This window comes from Ips typographus, unplaced genomic scaffold, assembly GCF_016097725.1.
Source record: "Ips typographus isolate SLU unplaced genomic scaffold, UJ_Ityp_2.0 IpsContig220, whole genome shotgun sequence".
NCBI lineage: Eukaryota > Metazoa > Arthropoda > Insecta > Coleoptera > Curculionidae > Ips > Ips typographus.
The window spans coordinates 12253-37334 of record NW_028098559.1 but is presented as its reverse complement, the minus strand read 5'-3'; the positions used below and the strand labels follow the sequence as shown (position 1 = coordinate 37334).

The 25082-nt window shown below is 35.8% G+C and overlaps 1 protein-coding gene and 1 long non-coding RNA gene across 2 annotated transcripts; one reads left to right on the top strand and one right to left on the bottom strand.

The window, feature by feature from the left end:
• Positions 1 to 125: 125 nt before the first annotated feature.
• On the bottom strand, positions 126 to 23559 carry LOC145739482 (zinc finger protein castor homolog 1-like). The gene is given in 16 exon segments (XM_081994888.1): positions 126 to 2345; positions 2639 to 2852; positions 5877 to 6047; positions 6107 to 6361; positions 6415 to 6731; positions 10565 to 10663; positions 10966 to 11177; positions 11249 to 11536; positions 14389 to 14565; positions 14625 to 14743; positions 14745 to 14972; positions 17869 to 18247; positions 18303 to 18525; positions 20923 to 21041; positions 21109 to 21405; positions 23390 to 23559. Coding segments are annotated over 16 exon segments (3543 nt in total). The 3' UTR covers positions 126 to 2070.
• On the top strand, positions 16565 to 17409 carry LOC145739483 (uncharacterized). The gene is made up of 2 exons (XR_014181046.1): positions 16565 to 16745; positions 17346 to 17409. It is a non-coding gene; the product is annotated as an uncharacterized LOC145739483 (long non-coding RNA).
• Positions 23560 to 25082: the final 1523 nt, after the last annotated feature.

Below are 25082 nucleotides of genomic sequence, written 5' to 3'. Positions count from 1 at the left end.
AATATTGATTTTTGCATTTTTTGACTACAGTTTGGCAGTTTTAACGTTAGTGACAGTTGCTGCGTGGTACTAGAACACTATTTAGCTAGACGGTCACGTGACAATTGTCAAAATAACTGAAATAAATCTCAAAAGCACGTCTTGCTTCGAAAACTGATTTAAATTGTAATTCTTGCAAATTCTAGTACATTTTTGACAGTTTTGACATAGATGACAGATATCACGTGGTTTTAGAGGATAATTTAGCTAAACAGTCACGTGACTACTGTAAAATAACTGTCATAAATCTCAGAAACCCGTCTCGTTTCGGAACTGCAAGAAAACTGTGTTAAACTTTAATTTTTTGCAGATTTAAGGCAAATTTTGACAGTTTTGACATTAATGACAGATATTACATGGTTTTAGAAGATAATTTAGCTAAATAGTCACGTGACTAATGTCAAAATAACTGTCATAAATCTCAAAAACACGATTTATACCGAATACTGCAAGATTACTTTTCTAAACCCTGATTTTTGCAGTTTTTGACTATAGTTTGACAGCTTTGACGTTAGTGACAGTTGAGCGTGGTTCTACAATACTATTTAGCTAGACGGTCACGTGACAATTGTCAAAATAACTGAAATAAACCTTAAAAGCACGTCTTGCTTCGAAAACTGATTTAAACTGTAATTCTTGCAAATTATAATCAAATTTTGACAGTTTTGACATTAGTAACATTTATCACGTGGTTTTAGAGGATAATTTAGCTAGACAGTCCCGTGACTACTATCAAAATAACTGTCATAAATCTCAGAAAGACGATTTATATCGAAACTGCAAGAAAATTGTGTTAAACTTTAATTTTTCTTGATTCTAGGCAAATTTAGACAGTTTTGAAATTAGTGACAGATATCACGTGGTTTTAGAAGATAATTTAGCTAAATAGTCACGTGACTACTGTCAAAATAACTGTCATAAATCTCAGAAAGACGATTTATATCGAATACCACAAGAATATTTTTCTAAACCCTAATTTTGCAACTTTTGAGCATGGTTTAGCAGTTTTGACGTTGGCGACAGTTGTCACGTGATTGTAGAACACTATTTAGCTAGACGGTCACGTGACAATTGTCAAAATAACTGAAATAAACTGCAAAAGCATGTTTTGCTTCAAAAACTGATTTAAACTGTAATTCTTGCAAATTCTAGTAAAATTTTGACAGTTTTGACATTAGTGACAGATATCACGTGGTTTTAGAAGATAATTTAGCTAAACAGTCACGTGACTACTATCAAAATAACTACCATAAATCTCAGAAACCCGTCTCGTTTCGGAAACTGCAAGAAAACTGTGTTAGACTTTAATTTTTTCAGTTTCTAAGCAAATTTTGACATTAGTGACAGATATCACGTGATTCTAGAGGATAATTTAGCTAAACAGTCACGTGACTACTGGCAAAATAAATCTCAGAAACACGATTTATATCGAATAATGCAAGAATACTTTTCTAAACCCTAATTTGTGCAGTTTTTGACTACAGTTTACACAAACAAACACAAACTGTGTTACACTTTAATTCTTGAAGATTCTAGGCAAATTTTGACACTAGCGACAGATATCACGTGGTTTTAGATGCGAAATTAGCTAGGCGGTCACGTGACCCAATTGGCGTAAGAAAGATGACTGTTTTAACAACGTTTTTGGAATCCAGAAGAAAACACTACCAAATTTGGTACAGTCAGGTAGAAAAGTTTGAACTGCCAGAAACACAGTTTGAGAGGACAGTCAGAAAAAAACCGGAGAATGGCAGAAAGAGACAAACATTGCCAATTGGATGAATTCAGAAAAACTTCTGACCCAATAGATTTTCTGTCTCGGTCTCGCGCATACATATATCTATACGTTTCTCTGTCAGTTCTTCTAGGGCTAGTTTCAGTTTTACCACACCTGTATAATATACAAACTTGTACATACATTAATACTGAATAACTTTATTAGTGTCTTCCGCGTGACAGAGGTCTCTGGTCACATCATATGATCAGTATACCGTCAGGAACTTATAACACTCGTCTGATATGTCAACAACGTCAACCCTCCATGTGTCGGTATTTGTGGGCGCTCATTTGTGCCAACCCCAACACCGCGTACTGACAGCTCAGACAGTGGTAGTGCGTCTGTTTGCCGCTATGTTGGCAATTCTGGACGCGGCACACCTGACTCGGAGTGAATTTTTCGAAACCGGCCGCCTGGATGCTGTCCAGTTTTTGGTGTTGGCGACGGTGCGCCACCACTTTGTTCGTGTCAGTGCAAACGAATTCGCATTTGAGACAGTGAAAGTGCGAGGCCTTGTTTTGGGTCGATCCTGCAAAGAAAACGGTCAAAAATTAGGTTATGTTCAAGTCCACATGTGCAGAAGCAATTGTGATTGGTCCAGAAAAGCAGCTTTTTTGACCAATCACAATCCATTTGTACCACTGTGCTGTCAAAATAAAGTAAGTCCACGTGTCAATTTTGAATTTTCCTGAATAAGGAGAATAACTGTCAAACTTGTCAAATTTGTCATGTATTCCAACGAGATAACTTACGAAACTTGACAGTATAGTGACACTTTTGACATTTACACACCAAACTACTTTAGAGTGAGACAAAACTAACCTAAATTGGCGGTGTAGGCGCAATCCGGTCGACCGCAAGCCACGTTCGCCCTGTACTGTTGGAAATCGCCACCCATCAACGTATCAAGTCGTTCGTGACGCGCAGTATGTTGGACAAATCGGGTTTTGTCGCAAAACGAGTAGCCGCAATCCTGCCTTTGGCAATGGAAGTGCGTTTGGTGTTCTCGATAGCCGCAATGTTGGTATTTACAATCCTGAAAATCACAATGTGCATAAGTTTGTTGATTTACTAAAATCCTTTTATATGTCCACGTTTCATAACGACTACATTCAATCCGATCAAGTAAACGCTGATTAACTGTTAATAATCTGACATTTGACAATTGACGTGACGTGACTGAACTGAAAGCGAGAACCCCCGAAAACAAAAAACGTCATTTGACAGTTGACTGCGACACAATAGGAATGCTGTCATCAGTGTCAGTTCTGTTTTGTATCTTTGTTTATTTTTTTTGCTGTCTTAATTGGATGTCTACGTAGGACAATCTGTCAATATACCGAACTTTGCAACTATAGAAAATTCAGCTACTGCACCAGAAACAGAGCCTGGTCTATGAAGGTTTCATTTAAATTACGTTCGTAACGCTTAATTTTTTTTAATAAAAAAACCGCCAAAAAATAAACAAACAAATGGTAGTTCTAACCTAGTTTTGTCCTACCAACAGCTGATGACGATGATTAGTTCTTTACAGAAAGTGGGAACGCAGCTAATTGATGAGAAAATGTGTTGCCAAGTGAAAATATTGAATGGCGGTAGAGACAGTTTTGACATTAGTGACAGATATTACGCGGTTTTAGAGGATAATTAAGCTAAATAGTCACGTGACTACTGTCATAAATCTGAGAAACAGGTTTTATATCGAATTTTTATATTTTTTTATATCGATACCCGGATTTTGCAACTTTTAAGCACACTTTGACAGTGTTGACGTTTGTGACAGTGGTCACGTGGGGATAGAACACTATTGAGCAAAGATGGTCACGTGACAATTGTCAAAAATAACTGTCATTAATCTCAGAAACACGTCTTGCTTTTAACTTTAATTCTTGCAGGTTGTAGGCAAAAATTTTGACATTAGTGACAGATGTGGTTATAGAACATAATTTAACTAGACAGTCACGTGACCTACTTGGAGTAAGAAAATAGGTGATTTAAGCACATTTTTGAAATCTCAAAAGTCAAAGAACAGTGAACTACATAGTAGAAACAATTTGAAAAGACAGTCAAGGACAAAATCACCTGTAAAACCCACTTGGAGTGAGAAAATGACTGTTTTAAGCACATTTTTGAAATCCTCATTAAATTTCCTATCCAATAACCTAAAAAAACACTGCAAAATTTGATATAGTCAGTGAGAAAAGCGCTGTCAAAATTTGAACTATCAGAAGCACAGTTTGAAAGGACAGTCAGGGACAAAATCGCCTGTAAAACCCACTTGGAGTAAGAAAATGACTGTTTTAAGCACATTTTTAAAATCCCCATTGAATTTCCTATTCAATAACCTAAAAAAACACTGCAAAATTTGGTACAGTTAGGGAGAAAAGCGGTGTCAAAATTTGAAATGCCAGAAACACACTTTGATAGGACTGTCAAAGGCAAAATTGCTTGTCAAACCCACTTGGAGTAAGAAAACGACTGTTTTGTGCACATTTTTGAAATCCTCATTGAATTTCCTACTCAACAAAACTAAAAAAACAGTACAAAATTTGGTACAGTCAGGGAGAAAAGCGGTGTCAAAATTTGAAGTATCAGAAGCACAGTTTGAAACTACAGTCAGGGACAAAATCGCTTGTAAAACCCACTTGGAGTAAGAAAATGACTGTTTTAAGCACGTTTTTGAAATCCTCATCAAATTTCCTATCCAATAACCAAAAAAAACATTCCAAAATTTGATACAGTCAGGGAGATAAGCGGTGTCAAAATTTGAAAACGTACAAACACAGTTTGAAAGGACAGTCAGGGACAAAATCGCCTGTAAAACCCACTTGGAGTAAGAAAATGACTGTTTTAAGTACATTTTTGAAATCCTCATTGAATTTCCTATCCAATAACCTAAAAAACACTTCAAAATTTGGTACAGTCAGGGAGAAAAGCGGTGTCAAAATGTGAAAACCTACAAACACAGTTTGAAAGTACAGTCAGGGACAAAATCGCCTGTAAAACCCACTTGGAGTAAGAAAATGTCTGCTTTAAGCACATTTTTGAAATCCTCATTGAATTTCCTATCCAATAACCTAAAAAAACACTTCAAAATTTGATACAGTCAGGGAGAAAAGCGATGTCAAAATTTGATTTTCCAGAAACACAGTTTGAAAAAACAGTCAGGGACAAAATCGCCTGTAAAACCCACTTGGAGTAAAAAAAATGACTGTTTTAAGCACATTTTTGAAATCCCCATTGAATTTCCTATCCAATAACCTGAAAAACACTCCAAAATTTGGTACAGTCAGGGAGAAAAGCGATGTCAAAATTATATTTTTCAGAAACACAGTTTGAAAAAACACTAAGGGACAAAATCGCCTGTAAAACCCATTTGGAGTAAGAAAATGACTGTTTTAAGCACATTTTTGAAATCCCCACTGAATTTCCTATCCAATAACCTAAAACACACTCCAAAATTTGGTACAGTCAGGGAGAAAAGCGATGTCAAAATTATATTTTTCAGAAACACAGTTTGAAAAAACACTCAGGGACAAAATCGCCTGTAAAACCCATTTGGAGTAAGAAAATGACTGTTTTAAGCACATTTTTGAAATCCCCACTGAATTTCCTATCCAATAACCTAAAACACACTCCAAAATTTGGTACAGTCAGGGAGAAAAGCGATGTCAAAATTATATTTTTCAGAAACACAGTTTGAAAAAACACTCAGGGACAAAATCGCCTGTAAAACCCATTTGGAGTAAGAAAATGACTGTTTTAAGCACATTTTTGAAATCCTCATTGAATTTCCTATCCAATAACCTAAAAAAACACTCCAAAATTTGATACAGTCAGGGAAGAAAGCGATGTCAAAACTTGATTTGCCAGAAACACAGTTTGAAAAAACAGTCAGGGACAAAATCGCCTCTAAAACCTACTGGGAGTAAGAAAATGACTGTTTTAAGCACATTTTTGAAATCCTCATTGAATTTCCTACTCAAAAAACAGTACAAAACTTGGTACAGTCAGGGAGAAAAGGCGGTGTCAAAATTTCTCTATAGTAAATGACAATTACCTCATTAAACCTGAACCTCAAATAACCGGCAGGCACTGGCTCATCCTTCAAAATCCTCATCGAATTTTGGATTCGGGCCTTTTTGGCTTCCGGACTGATATCATGAGGACTCAATGCCCTTTTGTTCAGATTGGCGGCCATTGCAGCCAAAGGTGACGTCAAATTTTCCGCCTAAAATCAAATTGGGTTTGAGTGATCGGCTCCTAAATTCCTTTCTAGCTCTAACTGACCTGGAAGGGATGATTTTGATGTCCCAGCAAGGGACTTTGCATCAGTTGGGCATGTTGAAACATGATCTGCGATGGAATCCCTTGTTGGTAGAGACTTTGAGGCAAAAAGGCGTTTTGCTGCTGCATCAGAGCAATTTGGGTGGCAAAGTTGGGCGGAAACTGGGCGAAATGATTGTAAGCATCGAACGTGGGGGTGGAGAAGTACGGTCCTGGTGCTGCTGGTTCCTTATTGGCTTGCGACTTTTCCACTGAAACCTAATCAAACCACAGTTTAGTACAACTCAACATAACCACCACATGTCACTTACTTGATTGTCATTTTGTGTCAGGGCAGACAAACTGGCAACGTTGATTTTCTGCCCGCTCAAATTCTCCGTCTCTTCTTTGACACCGTTGAAACTATCTTCGTCTCTCTCACTATTATTGTCGGCAGGATTTAAGAAGCCGGCGTTGCCATGTCTAGCCACGTGCGGCACCAACTTGTCCAGTTCAGAAAAGGCTTGATTGCAGGCGTTGCAGTGATAGTGCGGTTTTCGTTTCAGTTTACAAAATGGCCGACTGCATGACACGTCAGGACCGTACAGGGTGGTCGACAGTTGGGTCTGATCAGAACTGGATGGTCGAGCTGAAATTTTCGATTTTAGATTAGCTTTAGTTAATAAGTTTATTAGTAATTAGTAAATTATCTACAAAGGACTTCTAGTGGTACTACTACTGTAACACATGCTTTTTTAGGGTGATTTGACAATTGACAACACGTTTCGACGTTGACACGTTGACGTTAAAAAGTCCAGCTTTGTTCAGGTGCTAGTTTCTGAGATATCAGTCATCAAACCTGCCTGTAGAGCTTAAAATGTCGCAACAACTGTGAATTTCTGAATATTTTCAGTTACAACCAAGTGACAGCTGTCAAATTCAGTACAGTTATAGTTTTGGGTTAGGTTGACAGCTGTCAGAAAATTTCAGTTTTCTTCAGGGGCCAGTTTATGAGATATCAGTGATCAAACCTGCCTGCAGCGCTTAAAATGTAGCAACAACTGTGAATTTCAATATTTTCAGTTACAACCAAGTGACAGCTGTCAAATTCAGTACAGTTATAGTTTTGGGTTAGGTTGACAGCTGTCAGAAAATTTCAGTTTTCTTCAGGGGCTAGTTTCTGAGATATCAGTGATCAAACCTGCCTGTAGCGCTTAAAATGTCGCAACAACTGTGAATTTCTGAATATTTTAAGTTACAGCCAAGTGACATCTGTCAAATTCAGTACAGTTATAGGTCTGGGTTAGGTTGACAGCTGTCAAAAGTTTCCGTTTTCTTCAGGAGCTACTTTCTCAGATATCAGTCATCTAAACTGTCTAACGTCTACATTTATTGTTTGATATTTTTTAAATTCTGTTTAAGAATTTCATTACTTTATTATTTTTATTCTTCTTATAATAACTGTTTTTCTTATCTACTTTTTTCTACTCTTTGATTTTTTCTATTTTATTTCAAGTGTTTTTTAACCTCAAAATTGATTGTTTTACTCTGTTTCATAATGTTTTCTCTATAATCTGAATTCTTTAAATTTTATTTTATGTCTTGCCTCTATTTCTCTTTATTTTTACTTTTCTCCGTTTATGGTTGTTTTATTCTGTTTTGCTTTGTATGTCTACTCATTTTCGATTCTAGTTCTATCACCTACTTACTTATCTACTTTTTTACTCTCTTTTAATTTCTTCTACTTTCTTTAAAATGTTTTTTTTATTCCATTCTACTGCTTTTACTTCTAGCCTGTCTTTTGAAACTGTGTTTCTGGCACTTCAAATTTTAATACAGCTTTTCTCACTGACTGTACTAAACTTCGTAGTGTTTTTTGAGGTTATTAATAGGAAATTTAATGAGGATTCCAAAAATGTGCCTAAAACAGTTATTTTCTTACTCCAAGTGGGTTTTACTGGCGATTTTATCATTGACTGTTCTTTGAAATTGTGTTTCTGGCAGTTCAAATTTTGACAACGCTTTTCTCTCTGACTGTACCAAATTTTGAAATGTTTTTTCATGCTATTGGATAGGGAATTTAATGAGGATTTCAAAAATGTGCTTAAAACAGTCATTTTCTTACTCCAAGTGCGTTTTACTAGCGATTTTGTCATTGACTATCCTTTCAAACTGTGTTTCTATCAGTTCAAAATTTGACACCGCTTTTTTCTCTGAGTGTACTAAATTTTGTAATGTTTTTTCATGCTATTGGATAGGGAATTTAATGAGGATTTCAAAAATGTGTTTAAAACAGTCATTTTCTTACTTCAAGTGGGTTTTACCAGCGATTTTGTCCCTGACTGTCCTTTCAAACTGTGTTTCTGTCAGTTCAAACTTTGACACCGCTTTTCTCCCTGACTGTACTCGATTTTTTAATGTTTTTTCATGCTATTGGATAGGGAATTTAATGAGGAATTCAAAAATGTACTTAAAACAGTAATTTTCGCACTCCAAGTGGGTTTTACAATCGATTTTGTCACTGACTGTCTTTTCAAACTGTATTTCTGGCAGTTCAAGTTTTGACACCGCTTTTCTACCTGACTGTATACAATGTTGTAGTGTTTTTTTATGTTTTTGGATAGGAAATTTAATGAGGATTTCAAAAATGTGCTTAAAACAGCCATTTTCTCACTCCAAGTGGGTTTTACAGGCGATTTTGTCACTGACGGTCTTTTCAAACTCCGTTTCTGTCAGTTCAAACTTTGACACCGCTTTTCTCTCTGAGTGTACCAAATTTTGTATTGTTTTTTCATGTTATTGGATAGGAAATTTAATGGGGATTTCAAAAATGTGCTTAAAACCTTCAATTTCTCACTCCAAGTAGGTTTTACAGGCGATTTTGTTCCTGACTGTTCTTTCAAACTGTGTTTCTGTCGGTTCAAACTTTGACACCGCTTTTCTCACTGACTGTACCAAATTTTCTAGTATTTTTGCAGGTTATTGGATAGAAAATTTAATGAGGATTCCAAAAATGTGCTTAAAACAGTCATTTTCTCAATCCAAGTGGGTTTTACAGGCGATTTTGTCCGTGACTGTCCTTTCAAACTGTGTTTCTGTCAGTTCAAACTTTGACACCGCTCTTTTCCCTGACTGTACCAATTATTGTACTGTTTTTTTCATGTTATTAGATAGGAAATTTAATGAGGATTCCAAAAATGTGCTTAAAACAGTCATTTTCTCAATCCAAGTGGGTTTTACAGGCGATTTTGTCACTGACTGTCTTTTCAAACTCCGTTTCTGTCAGTTCAAACTTTGACACCGCATTTCTCTCTGAGTGTACCAAATTTTTTAATGTTTTTTCAAGTTATTGGATAGGAAATTTAATGAGGATTCCAAAAATGTGCTTAAAACCTTCATTTTCTCACTCCAAGTGGGTTTTACAGGCAATTTTGTCCCTGACTGTCTTTTCAAACTGTGTTTCTGGCAGTTCAAATTTTGACACCGCTTTTTTCTTTGAGTGTACTAAATTTTGTAGAGTTTTTGCAGGTTATTGGATAGGAAATTTAATGAGGATTCCAAAAATGGGCTTAAAACAGTCATTTTCTCACTCCAAGTGGGTTTTAGCAGTGATTTTGTACCTGACTGTCCTTCCAAACTGTGTTTCTGTCAGTTCAAATTTTGACACCGCTTTTCTCTCTGAGTGTACCAAATTTTGTATTGTTTTTTTATGTTATTGGATAGGAAATTTAATGGGGATTTCAAAAATGTGCTTAAAACAGTCATTTTCTCACTCCAAGTGGGTTTTACAGGCGATTTTGTCACTGACGGTCCTTTCAAACTGTGTTTCTGGAAGTTCAAACTGTGACATCGCTTTTCTTTCTGACTGTACCAGGTTTTGTAATGTTTTTTCATGTTATTGGATAGGAAATTTAACGAGGATTCCAAAAATGGGCTTAAAACAGTCATTTTCTCACTACAAGTGGGTTTGACACACAATTTTGCTTCTTACTGTCAAACTCTGCTCAAAAGTAGACATTTAAATGACATGTCTCTCACAAGTCTCATGTCAGTGTCATTAGTGGTAAATAACACTTGAATGTACTACCTACGTCATAACCGTCATTTGCACTTAAGTTTAAGTATGGTTCAGACTGTGATTTTTCATATCTATTGTTGCACAACCTAAACCAACAGGTTTAAAAAGGTGATTCCTTTCATAATTTCTGACACTTCCTGTCATTCTGACACCTATTGTGACCTGTCAAGGGCTTGCATTTTTGAATATTTTTCTGAAATGACGATGAGTTTCAAAAATTCCCAAGTTTCTTATAATTTTTCTTTTAAGTTCATTTTTTTTTGTTTTTTTATTATTTATTACCCAGTTAGTGATGAATAATTTTTAGTTAGTAAAATGTAGGAAAAAGCACCGTCCATGAATTATTAATAAGTTAGTGTTAATAAAAGTGATCATTATCTGCATCGTTAGTACTTTGATCGTACCTGATGTCAATATGACATGATTGGACGGTGAACTTCTCTGGTCCACCGAAACTTGCGGTAATGTGGAAATAGGGTAAAAAGTCCCCGAAGCCCTCACCACTAAAAAACGACAATTTACACACTATTTACAAAATTAACACACCAAAACGCCATTCAAATTACTTTACTGAAAAGCAATCCCACCCCCTCCAGACAGTTTGCAACTTTAACGCCCTCTAGCGGTGTTATGGATCAAGTTAGAAAAACGCGCAACACAGATTTGGAAAGGTCTCAAACTCACCAACCAATCAGGTTCTATAATTTTTTTACCTATCTTGTCAAATAACCGAGTTATTTGAGTCTGATACCAACTTTTCTGGAGAGGGGGCATATGCTTTTCAAACTCCCAACACGAAACTTACCGGAAACTTTGTTACTGTCCTGACTTAAGTTGACAGCTTCCATTTCGTTCGTACTTAGCGAGGGGGGTTCCACCAAAAGTTCCTCACTTTTCACTCGAATACTGGGGAAGTTGTTTTCTGGGGGCGCAGCCTCGTGCTTTTGATTGTGAATCGCCATTTGGGAGTATTGCACAAAACTGTACTTACAATTCGGTCTGGTACAGTGAAAATGCCTGGAAAAGAAAACCAAACTTTAAGACACTGCAGAATTTCATTTAACACGCCACTGGATTTGTCTTCTCACCTGTTGATTTTATTGGAGGCGCAGCCCTGCAATCTACAGTCCACCATGCGATCGTAAAACTCGAATCCTTCGGGAATTTCCACGTTTTCGTGGAAATCCTTGGCGTGTCCCACCAGGGCTTCGATCTGATCGGTGGCGTAGAGGCAACGCTTTTTGTTGCAGTGAAAATGGGCGGAACCCAAGTAGGGACACAACGTGTCCGGACATTTGGTGTTTTCGTTGTAACTGTCAAAGGATTGCACCGTGCTCGAGTAGTCCGCCACGTTGAAAGTGGGAAACCGGGACACCCTGTAAACATGTTTTATTGTCAAGTACACGATGGACCAAGTTGGCAAATTTTAAAATTATATGGGAGCCAGTGTTGTCACGTTAGAGGATTTTTCCCCAAAAACTACCATTAGTGCTTTGTGGAAATATTTTTTCCGGGGATACCTTCTAAATCTGTTGGGAAAGAATACTAAAGTTTTGTATTTAACTTTGGCTTGCACAACAGTGTTCTAGTCCAGTTTTTTGGCTTATTAGTGTTTTTTCCATCAAAACTCTGTCATGATAAAAAAAGCCAAAATCACGTGCTACATTTTGACGTTTGAACGAACCTTCTAGCTGCCATAATAACGAATTTAGAAGCTGTCAAATTGTAACATCCTCAATATTTCTAGTACAGTTGCACTGTTGTATATTTCATGTCAAATATCTCGGTTATTTGTAATTTTTTAAAGAAAATTGTATTATAGGTAAAAGAAAGCCAAAACTGTGTGTTACATTTTGACGTTTGAACGAACCTTATAGCTGTCATAATAACGAAATTAGAAGCTGTCAAATTGTAACATCCTCAATATTTCTAGTACAGTTGCACTGTTGTATAATTCATGATTTATGTCAAATATCTCGGTAATTTGTAATTTTTTAAAGAAAATTAAAGAAACTCAAAATCACGTGCTTTATTTTGACGTTTGAACGAACCTTCTAGCTGTCATAATAACGAAATTAGAAGCTGTCAAATTGTAACATCCTCAATATTTCTAGTACAGTTGCACTGTTGTATAATTCATGATTCATGTCAAATATCTCGGTAATTTGTAATTTTTTAAAGAAAATTAAAGAAACCCAAAATCACGTGCTACAGTTTGACGTTTGAACGAACCTTCTAGCTGTCATAATAACGAATTTAGAAGCTGTCAAATTGTAACACTTTCAGTATTTCTAGTACACCTACACTGTTGTATATTTCATGTCAAATATCTCGGTTCTTTGTAGATTTTGAAATAAAAATTGTATTAAGGTAAAAGAAAGCCAAAATGACGTGCTACATTTTGACGTTTGAACGAATCTTCTCGCTGTCATAATAACGAAATTAGAAGCTGTCAAATTGTAACACCTTCAATATTTCTTGTACCGTTACACTGTTGTATGTTTCATGTCAAATATCTCGGTTATTTGTAATTTTTTAAAGAAAATTGTATTAAGGTAAAAGATAGCCAAAATTACTTGCTACATTTTGACGTTTGAACGAACCTTCTAGCTGTCATAATAACGAATTTAGAAGCTGTCAAATTGTAACACTTTCAGTATTTCTAGTACATGAAACACTGTTGACTATTTCATGTCAAATATTTCGGTAATTTGTAATTTTTTAAACAAAATTAAAAGAAAGCCAAAATCACGTGCTACATTTTGACGTTTGATCGAAGCTTCTAGCTGTCATAATAACGAATTTAGAAGCTGTCAAATTGTCACACTTTCAATATTTCTAGTACAGCTACACTGTTGTATATTTCATGTCAAATATCTCGGTTATTTGTAATTTTTTAAAGAAAATTGTATTAAGGTAAAAGAAAGCCAAAATAACGTGCTACATTTTGACGTTTGAACGAACCTTCTAGCTGTCATAATAACGAAATTAAAAGCTGTCAAATTGTAACACTTTCAGTATTTCTAGTACAGTTGCACTGTTGTCTATTTCACGTCAAATATCTCGGTTATTTGTAATTTTGGAAAAAAAAATTGTATTAAGGTAAAAGAAAGCCAAAATCACGTGCTACATTTTGACCTTTGAACGAACCTTCTAGCTGTCATAATAACGAATTTAGAAGCTGTCAAATTGTAACACCTTCAATATTTCCAGTACAGTTACAAGATATTTGACATATTTCATGTCAAATATCTTGGTTATTTGTAATTTTTTAAAGAAAATTGTATTAAGGTAAAAGAAAGCCAAAATCACGTGCTACATTTTGACGTTTGAACAAAGCTTCTAGCTGTCATAATAACGAATTTAGAAGCTGTCAAATTGTGACACCTTCAATATTTCTAGTACATAAACACTGTTGTCTATTTCACGTCAAATATCTCGGTTATTTGTAATTTTGGAAAAAAAAAATTGTATTAAGGTAAAAGAAAGCTAAAATCACGTGCTACATTTTGACGTTTGAACTGAAATGGCGGAAAACGTCACGTGACTTGTGACATTGAAAAAACCCAACAAGATAACCAGAAAAGTCACGTGATCTTAAAAAATCCTAAAACGAAAAAATATAGAGGAAAAAGGTCATGTGACAGAAAATGTCACGTGACTGAATTCTGGTTATCGTTAAAACTAAATCAAGATAGCGGGAACCGGTCACGTGACATAAGAAAAGAAATAAACGTAAAAAAATGGTAAAAAAGTCATGTGACCTTGTAGACGGCTAAAAAATCACGTGATATTGGAAAAATGTTTCCAAAAACGAAAAATTTTACCAAAAAAGGTAAAAGATCTTCGAAAAAAAGTAAAAACACCTTTAGAATGATGGAAAATGTCATGTGACTCCAAAAGTTGTCGTTAACATTTAAAAAACAAATCAAGATGGCGGTACAAGTCACGTGATCTTGCAAAAATAGAAATGCTTTATATGATAGAAATGACACGTGACTTTATAAGTTAAAATGTCGTAAAAATCACGTGACCTTTGAAGTGTGATGTTTCACAAATGGAAAAACTACTTTCAAAATGGTTTTTCTATGAAATGAGAATGTCACATGACCTAGAACTGACTTAGAAGGATGGAAAATCATGTCAAATGATGAAAAGAGTCACGTGACCGTCAGAATTGGAAAAAACTCAAAATGGTGGTAAAATCAGGAGTAAAACAATAACTTACGGTTCATCGTCTTCTTCCGCATCTTTGGGACCTGAAGGAGTTGTGGACGGTTTGGGCAACTTGAAACTGGTGAAAATGGCCTGGGGGCTGTCCATCAAGCTCTGAGATCCTCCCTGTGATGAGTTGTAGTCGTTCCACACTTCAATCACTCGGTTTTTCGGTGGTCTACCTCGTTTCCTGTTACCACCAATTTAGATCACCCACTCGCATAAATGGGACACCAAACATCAGCTTACCTGCAGAACATTCCATCGATACTGGTAGTCAAATGGGTGGCGGTTAATGGATCTTTAGTCAAACTCAGTTTCTGACTGTACTGATGCATTTTGTAGTGTTCCAGTCTGCGGAACGGTTTTTTCGCTCGATAGTACCACTTCGCGGCACCCATCGATTGTGCAATGGTAGTGTTTCTCCTTGTTTTGGTAGATGCAAGCGTGATCTTCGCAGGGTTCGTTCATTTCCGACACGGAGTAGTAGTTGTCGGTGATGATTTCTTGCTGCTCGTGGTTTCTCGAGTGTTCTTTAGCTGATTCTTTGGAGGTTAGGATTACCTCGCAGTTGTCTTGAACGCAGTGAAAATGATCCTGAAATTGTTAAGAAAAAATGTTAGTGTTTGCGTTAAATCACCGCACGAGTGAGAATAGTTGTTGTGATTGGTCAAGAAAAAGAAGCAAGCTGAAAGCTGCTTTTTTTTGACCAATCACAAACTGTCCACTGTGCTGGTATTAGACCTTGACTGATAAGAATGACAGTGTAAACAGTTTGTGATTGGTCAAAAAAATCAGCAAGCTGAATTTTTTGGCCAATCACACATTGCTCCTTGTGCTGTCAAAATTAGTAAGTCTACATGTGCAGTATTTGCGCAAATTACAGTACAGTTTTCATAGTTTACAAGTGAATGAGTGAGTTTCTAAGTCAATTTTGATACTTTCAGGATTTGGAAACGTTTGCATAGCATTTAAATTGGTTTGATAGTCAAATTTATGAATTTTCCAGGCAATTTTCAAAGTTTCCAAGTAAATTAGTGAGTTTCTAGGACAATTTTGAGACTTTCAGGGTTTGGAAACGTGTAGAAAGCATTGAAATTGGCTTGATAGTCAAATTTATGGACTTTCAAGGTAGATTTCATAGTTTACAAGTGAATGAGTGAGTTTCTAAGTCAATTCTAAGTATTTCATGGTTTGGAAACGTGTAGAAAGCATTGAAATTGGCTTGATAGTCAAATTTATGAACTTTCAAGACTGTCTTCAAAGTTTTCAAGTAATCAGTGAGTTTCTAGAACAATTTTGAGACTTTCATGGTTTGGAAACGTGTACAAAGCATTGAAATTGGCTTGATAGTCAAATTTATGGACTTTCAAGACAGTTTTCATAGTTTACAAGTTAATGAGTGAGTTTCTAAGTCAATTTTAAGTATTTCAGGGTGTGGAAACGTGTAGAAAGCATTGAAATTGGCTTGATAGTCTAATTTATAAACTTTTCAGACAGTTTTCATAGTTTCCAAGTGAATGTGTGAGTTTCTAAGTCAATTTTAAGTATTTCAGGGTTTGGAAACGTGTAGAAAGCATTGAAATTAGCTTGGTAGTCAAATTTATGGACTTTTAAGACAGTTTTCATAGTCTACAAGTGAATTAGTGAGTTTCTAAGTCAATTTTAAGCTTTTCAGGGTTAGGAAACGTGTAGAAAGCATTGAAATTGGCTTGATAGTCAATTTTATGGACTTTCAAGACAGTTTTCATAGTTTACAAGTTAATGAGTGAGTTTCTAAGTCAATTTTAAGTATTTCAGGGTTTGGAAACGTGTAGAAAGCATTGAAATTGGCTTGATAGTCTAATTTATAAACTTTTCAGACAGTTTTCATAGTTTCCAAGTGAATGTGTGAGTTTCTAAGTCAATTTTAAGTCTTTCAGAGTTTGAAAACCTGTAAAAAGCATTGAAATTGGCTTGATAGTCAAATTTATGGACTTTCAAGACAGTTTTCATAGTTTACAAGTTAATGAGTGAGTTTCTAAGTCAATTTTAAGTATTTCAGGGTTTGGAAACGTGTAGAAAGCATTGAAATTGGCTTGATAGTCTAATTTATAAACTTTTCAGACAGTTTTCATAGTTTCCAAGTGAATGTGTGAGTTTCTAAGTCAATTTTAAGTCTTTCAGAGTTTGAAAACCTGTAAAAAGCATTGAAATTGGCTTGATAGTCAAATTTATGGACTTTCAAGACAGTTTTCATAGTTTACAAGTTAATGAGTGAGTTTCTAAGTCAATTTTAAGTATTTCAGGGTTTGGAAACGTGTAGAAAGCATTGAAATTGGCTTGATAGTCTAATTTATAAACTTTTCAGACAGTTTTCATAGTTTCCAAGTGAATGTGTGAGTTTCTAAGTCAATTTTAAGTCTTTCAGAGTTTGAAAACCTGTAAAAAGCATTGAAATTGGCTTGATAGTCAAATTTATGGACTTTCAAGACAGTTTTCATAGTTTACAAGTGAATGAGTGAGTTTCTAAGTCAACTTTAAGCTTTTCAGGGTTTGGAAACGTGTAGAAAGCATTGAAATTGGCTTGATAGTCTAATTTATGAACTTTCAAGGCAATTTTCAAAATTTCCAAATAAATCAGTGAGTTTCTAGGACAATTTTGAGACTTTCAGGGGTAGGAAACGTGTACAAAGCATTGAAATTGGCTTGATAGTCAAATTTATGGACTTTCCAGACAGTTTTCATAGTTTACAAGTGAATGAGTGAGTTTCTAAGTCAATTTTAAGCTTTTCAGGGTTTGGAAACGTGTAGAAAGCATTGAAATTGGCTTGATAGTCAAATTTATGGACTTTCAAGGCAGTTTTCATAGATTACAAGTGAATGAGTGAGTCTCTAAGTCTTTCAGGGTTCGAAAACGTGTTCAAAGCATTGAAATTGGTTGGATTGTCAAATTTATGGACTTTCAAGGCAATTTTTAAAGTTTCCAAGTAAATCAGTGAGTTTCTAGGACAATTTTGAGATTTTCAGGGTTTGGAAACGTTTGCAAAGCATTGAAATTGGCTTGATAGTCAAATTTAAGGACTTTCAAGGCAGTTTTCATAGTTTACAAGTGAATGAGTGAGTCTCTAAGTCTTTCAGAGTTTGGAAACGTTTGCAAAGCATTGAAATTGGCTTGATAGTCAAATTTAAGGACTTTCCAGACAGTTTTCATAGTTTACAAGTGAATGAGTGAGTTTCTAAGTCAATTTTAAGCTTTTCAGGGTTTGGAAACGTGTAGAAAGCATTGAAATTGGCTTGATAGTCAAATTTATGAACTTTCAAGACAGATTTCATAGTTTACAAGTGAATGAGTGAGTTTCTAAGTCAATTTTAAGCTTTTCAGGATTAGGAAACGTGTACAAAGCATTGAAATTGGTTTGATAGTCAAATTTATGGACTTTCAAGGCAGTTTTCAAAGTTTCCAAGTAAATCAGTGAGTTTCTAGGACAATTTGTAATTGGAGTTTACTTACCTGGTAGTTGTACTCGCAACCATCCTTACACTGTTGCCCTTCAGACACAAACTGGCAGTACTTTCGCCAAAACTCGTCCGCGTTCAACACCACATCCTCCTGTTGGTGAGGAGGAAAGTTGGACGTTTCGCTCGCACTCAAGTCCATAGCCAACGCTCCCTCACTCTCATCGTTGTAACTCAAGGGCGAGTTGCGATCGCTCAAACTTTCCGTGTTGGACACGTTCGATATGTTGGACATGCAGTTTTGGTGGTTGTAGAAGTTGGCCAAGTCGATTTGGGCCTCGTAGTCCCTGGTTAGAGGGTTAAATTGAGGTTGAGAGGGCGGCAATCCTCCTTCCGACAAGGTTTTCATCATACTTTGCGCCAACTTGTACTTCCTACAATATTTTTGGTGTAAATGCGGTTCAGGAGATAAATGAGACCAAAAATTACCTGTAGGCCAATTCGCTGTCTTTTCTTTCGTGTTTCCTTTTGTGGGAAAATAGCTGTCCGGAACTATGCAGGACGTAAGAGCATTGAGGTCGTATGCAGTGTATGTGGTTGCATACTTTCGAAAAACGACAGTTTTCAAAAGGGCACACCTCGTTTTTCATGAATTTTTTGAATCCGTCCCTGGTCAGTTGCTCATCCTTGATGTGATAGGACTTGTGTTTCTCTGCGTTTTTAAAAAAAAAAATTGTAAGAAATTGTACCTTTCATATCTCCGTTATTTTGAAAGATATCAAAAAAGTTTTGGAAAGGAAAATTGTGGGAAATTTTATTCTCTATAAGATTGTTTTAGTATATTTTTGCCGGAAATGATCGTTCAAGGAATTTATTTGCCAAAAACTGCTCTAAAGCACAGAAGTGCTTCAAGATAACTATAGTTTCAACTTCAACCGATCTTGTTTCAGTTATTAGGAAAGATATCAAAAAACTTTATACAGGATGATCAAAAGAAAATTTCAAGGGCTACAAATTGGTATATTAAACAACCCTGTAACTGTCAAATTAACAGAGTTATGGACTGTCAAAGTGAAAACTATTAAATTCAAACTTAACAGCAAACAACTCTGTTTTAACAGTAAATAACTCAGTTATTCGACGTTGTAGGCAAAAACGCTATACAGAGTGGTCAAAAGACAATTTCAAGGGCTACAAATTGGTATATTGAACCACCCTGTAATTGTCAAAAGAACCGAGTTATTGACAGTACAATGGAGTAGTTTACAGGATGATTCATTGAATTTTTAACATCCTCGTAGCTTGTTTAATTTTCATTTTATCAAAAATTACCAAATATGAATCTTGTAGATATTTGCGTCTACTTTACTCCTAGATAGGCCATCAGTATACAGGGTGTCCCAAATTTGAGCAACAAACCAAACTTATAATTTTTCGAATGGGATGACCAATTTTTTATTCGATTTTTGGAATCTACGTCAAATTCTAGGCCTACTTGATGTAAAATGTTTGTATCGATATTCAATTGTTTTTGCTCTAGCAGCCTTACTTTGACCACTCTCCTCGAAAGCAGAAATTCTCAATTTGAGCCAAATTTTGGTGCACTTTTCCAGAAAATCGTCCATAACTCCCTTATTTGATACACCCTGTATAAAATCACCGGATAACAAAAGAAAGCTAATAAATGGGGCTATCACGTGACGTTGAGCGGGCGCGGATAAATTGCCCCGTTTAGCCGCTAGAGAGCGTCAAAGTTGACTCTCATTTTTTGCAGTTTTTGCTCAATATCTCACGAAAGTTTCAGGTTAGAGGTCTGAAATTTTTATCACAAATGCACCTCTATGGAATGCAACTTTTACCTTCAATACACTTTTTTGGTATCACGCACCGTTTGACCTTGAAAAATTAAAAATATGAATTGTCAAGAAATTTCAAGGGTGACACCTTCTGATTTTTTTCAGAAAATTTTTTATTTTCAAAATTAACCTCAACTGCCTAAATACCTTCAGCTTAATAGTACAAACGTGACGTAAAGTGTCATTTGTCAAAATGTCATTTTGCAAGGGAGCCACGCCCTAAAAATTGTCAAAATTGACATAATTTCATGATCATCTCCGAAACGGTGTCAGTTAAAGCAAAATGGGCGTTAGATTTGTGTTCCCCAGGTTGAAATTAGTTAAAAAAGTCATTTTGATTGAGAAAAATCCAAAATGGTGGCCGTTAGTACAGTAGGCCCAAAAAATCCCTAATTTAGACTAAATTTCCGTGCACTGTTCCAGAAAATCGTCCATAACTCGCTTATTTGAAACACCCTGTATAAAACCACCAGATAACAAAAGAAAGCTAATGAACGGGGCTATCACGTGACGTTGAGCGGGCACGGCTGAGTTGGCCCGTTTAGCCGCTAGAGGGCGTCAAAGTTGACTCTCATTTTTTGCAGTTTTTGATCAATATCTCACGAAAGTTTCAGGTTAGAGGTCTGAAATTTTTATCACAAATGCACCTCTATGGAATGCAACTTTTACCTTCAATACACTTTTTTGGTATCATGCACCGTTTGACTTTGAAAAATAAAAAACATGAATTGTCAAGAAATTTCAAGGGTGACACCTTCTGATTTTTTTCAGAAAATTTTTTATTTTCAAAATTAACCTCAACTGCCTAAATACCTTCAGCTTAATAGTACAAACGTGACGTAAAGTGTCATTTGTCAAAATGTCATTTTGCAAGGGTGCCACGCCCTAAAAACTGTCAAAATTGACATAATTTCATGATCATCTCCGAAACGGTACCAGTTAAAGCAAAATGGACGTTAGATTTGCGTTCCCCAGGTTGAAATTAGTTAAAAAAGTCATTTTGATTGAGAAAAATCCAAAATGGTGGCCGTTAGTATAGTAGGCACAAAAAATCCCTAATTTAGACTAAATTTCCGTGCACTGTTCCAGAAAATCGTCCATAACTCGCTTATTTGAAACACCCTGTATAAAACCACCGGATAACAAAAGAAAGCTAATGAACGGGGCTATCACGTGACGTTGAGCGGGCGCGGATAAATTACCCCGTTTAGCCGCTAGAGGGCGTCAAAGTTGACTCTCGTTTTTACACTCACCCATATCAGACTTGTTCTTAAAAGTGAACCTGCACCCAGTCCGTCTGCAATGAAAATGCGTGGTCCTCTGTCCGAAAAAAGCACAATAAGAAGCCCCGCACTCTTCAGTAGCCCTGTACCTGTTCAAAAAATTGAACACAAATCAAAAAAATGCAGAAAAACTGTTTCAAAAGTGAAAAATCTAACCTCTGAAAGCCCTCCTGCATAATGGCGCTGTCCTTCCGGTGGTAGTTGCTGTGCATCTGGACGTCGCTGGTCGAAATGTAGACCTTGTCGCAATTCTCCTGGATACAATGGTAATGGGTCTGTTTCTTGTTGTGGGTACAGTTGGCAAACTTGTCGCCGCAATCGTCCAAAGGACTGTAACGCATAAAACCGTGCTGCAGCGATTCGTCCCGTTTCTTGTGCCACTTGAAGTGTCTGATCATTTCTTCTTTTTTAATGAAGACCCGCGAGTTACAGTCTAAACAGTGGAAGTGCTCTCTGCAAGTTGACGATACGGTTTAGAAACGATTCGGTCAGGGAATCGCTTAGAAGTTTCCAGAAACTTTAAGTTTAGCGCCTCAAACATTCAAATTAACGGTTTTCCTCGCCCTCTGGCGGCATAATCACAAACAACGAAACAAGCACATGTTTATTGATTCTGAAAGCTTATACTATAAACTATCAGAGCTTATATGACATTTTGACGTATCTGTCAAAACTGTCAAGAAAAGACTTACAATTAATCTAGATTTGAGAGAATTTTCAAGTGAATCAGAGATAGAGAGAAACGAGAAAACATTTTTTTCAAACAAAACAATCACAACGGCAACGTTGTGTCTAAAGTTTGACACTTAATTATGTCTACAACGTTGCCGGATTTAATATTTTCTGTTTGACAACCAACCAAAATACGTTTGCGTCGTTGCCAAATGTATCATCTTTCTAAATTGATACAAACAAGAAAGAGAAATTTGATATGAAACACATTTTTTAAATATAATTGAATTATTAAAGAATCATAATTGATAATGAAGGGAAACAACCTAACCCCAACTTTCTAATCAGACAAAAAGTGACATTATTGACGTGTAATATGTCATACTTGTCATGTCACTCTTAGGGTATAATACATGATTGCCTACACGTAAAGTATTATATTATTTTATACATACATTTGTCCATCCCTGCAAATTGTTTCTAACCAATTTCAAGTCATACACAAACTTTTTAAGCGAAAAATTTAAAAATCTTATTCAAGATTCAGGAAAGTTGACTCAAAATTGAAAATTTCTAGTTTTAAATCAACTTTGCTAGCTAAAAATGTGGAAACATTAGCCAGAAACCTGAAAATTGACTTGATGGTTCAATTTGATCTTAGCACGTGACTTTTTTAAGTATTATAGAGCAGTGTGTCACGTGATGTTGAAAAAACTATTTGATTGACAGGGAGAAGAGTGTCCTTTATGTCAAGTAAGAGAGGGAGAAGGCAAATAATAAAGAAATGATATAGAGTAACTGAACGAGCAGAAAAAGAGCGGTGAAGAAAGGAAGAAAATACATAATATAGAATGACAAGAAGAGAGGAATTACGTTTGGCAACGCCGTATCTGCAAATGTCATTTGTCACTATTGTAAACAGTTGACAGATGGACATTAAATTATGTCAGAAACGAATCATGGGGTTTAATTGAGCAATTTGCTAAAAAAAGCGTTTTTACTGATAATGAAGAATGTGTTCAAAATTATTATTGGTCTTGCAGGATTTACATTCATTGGTTTGTCAAATTTCAATTTCAATCCTAACACGTGACTTCCTTAAGTGTTACAGAGCAGTGTGTCACGTGAAAAACTATTTGATTGACAGGGAGAAAGACAAAGAGTCACCCAAAGGCAGGAAATGTGACAACGTTAATGCCTTTCAATAAAATCTTCCAAAAAGAGTGTCCTTTATGTCAAGTAAGAGAGGGAGAAGGCAAATAATAAAGAAATGATATAGAGTAACTGAACGAGCAGAAAAAGAGCGGTGAAGAAAGGAAGAAAATACATAATATAGAATGACAAGAAGAGAGGAATTACGTTTGGCAACGCCGTATCTGCAAATGTCATTTGTCACTACTGTAAATAGTTGACAGATGGACATTAAATTATGTCAGAAACGAATCATGGGGTTTAATTGAGCAATTTGTTAAAAAAAAGCGTTTTTACTGATAATGAAGAATGTGTCTTGCAGGATTTACATTCATTGGTTTGTCAAATTTCAATTTCAATCATAACACGTGACTTCTTTAGGTGTTACAGAGCAGTGCGTCACGTGATTTGTGACTGATTGTCTTAAAATTCGTCTTACACATGAATTGGACTGATAAAACATGTAGAAATGCAGTTTTTAATTGCGATCCAATCAATTTGGACCGATTTCTGTATGAAAAAGCGGAGAAAAGTACCACAACAGCGTGCCGTTCAAACACCGTAATTAACTTACCTGTAATTAAGATCTTTACAATAGGTACTGCCGCACTCGAGGCTCGAGGCAAACTTCTTAACGTATTTCGAATAATCAACCTGAGAAGATTTGTTCAGCAAAAGACTGGACGAAGACAAAGAGGAATCGCGATGTTGTTGCATGGACGTCGACATTGATTGTTGCATCATTGCTGGAAAAAACGAAAAACGATTAGGCAACAGTGCTGGTTTAGTGTCAAATCAGTCAGTCTGTCAACTGTCAAGTCAAAAATCATTGCATTCATAAGAACACATCGATTAGCAATCGCTCAGCATCTTATGAATGCACTGAAATAAATCGATTACTGATCGAAAATGCATTACTTCCAATCAAATGCGGCCATATTGGAGTAAAATGCGCGGTTGCCGTTGTCACTTTATTTTCAATCTTGTAAACAATTATTGCTATTAGACGAGTTGTAATCTCCTTTTCCCACTCTTTTATATTTATTAGTTGAACAATGCCAACTTTATTGTGTCCTAGAGGCAACTCGGCAACGTTGCACTATTGTCAAAAGCATACTGTAATCGAGTAGGGATTTGACAGATTGAAAATCAAAAATAAAATAACGTTAAACGTTCCAAAAACTCCCTAAAAACTGGCGGATGACACTTAATTTTAATTTTATGTGTTTTTGATTGACAATTATTGAAATTTAATGGCTTGACTAATAAAAACAGTGAGTTTCCTGAACCTGTGCAGGTGGTAGAGTAGCTTCATTATACAGTGTGTCCATAAAGTATGTTTTTAATTTTTCATTTATTATTAAAGTAAATAATGTGAGCGAGCTTTTCGTGGATTTTTTCCAAAAATCTTCCATAACTTGCTTATTTGACAGTTGACGACCGAAAGTGATTGAAGTGAAAAGATAGCTCGGCTCGTAAGCTTTCCAAAAATATGATCATTTAAGTTAATCGGTTGCACTGTTTAGCCGCTAGAGGGCGTCAAAGTCAAGCTTCACAAACCTTCAAAGTGATTTAACCACTTTTTGCTTTTTAGATAGTTTTTGAGATATTTTCCGGAAAGTAAAAATTGTTTTTCACTTTTTTGGGACACCCTCTACTCAGCCGCTAATTTGAAACACCCTGTATCACCCTGACATCCATTTTGCACCAACTGTCACGGTTTTGGGGATGACCTGGAAATTATGTCGGTTTTGACGGTTTTCAATGGGTGGCACCCTTAAAAAAAATTTACAAATGACACTTTACGTCATTTTTGTATCATTAACCTGAAGTAATTTTTAATAAAAAACAGTATTTAAAAAATTAAATTAAATAAAATTTAATAAAAATAAAAAATATTTTTTCATTTACTTTTAAATTCCTAATTTGAGGGAAATTTTCGTGCATTTTTTCCAAAAATCTTCCATAACTCGCTTATTTGACAGTTGACGACCGAAAGTGATTGAAGTGAAAAGATAGCTCAGATTGTAAGCTTTCCAAAAATATGATCATTTAAGTTAATCGGTTGCACTGTTTAGCCGCTAGAGGGCGTCAAAGTCAAGCTTCACAAACCTTCAAAGTGATTTAACCACTTTTTGCTTTTTAGATAGTTTTTGAGATATTTTCCGGAAAGTAAAAATTGTTTTTCACTTTTTTGGGACACCCTCTACTCAGCCGCTAATTTGAAACACCCTGTATCACCCTGACATCCATTTTGCACCAACTGT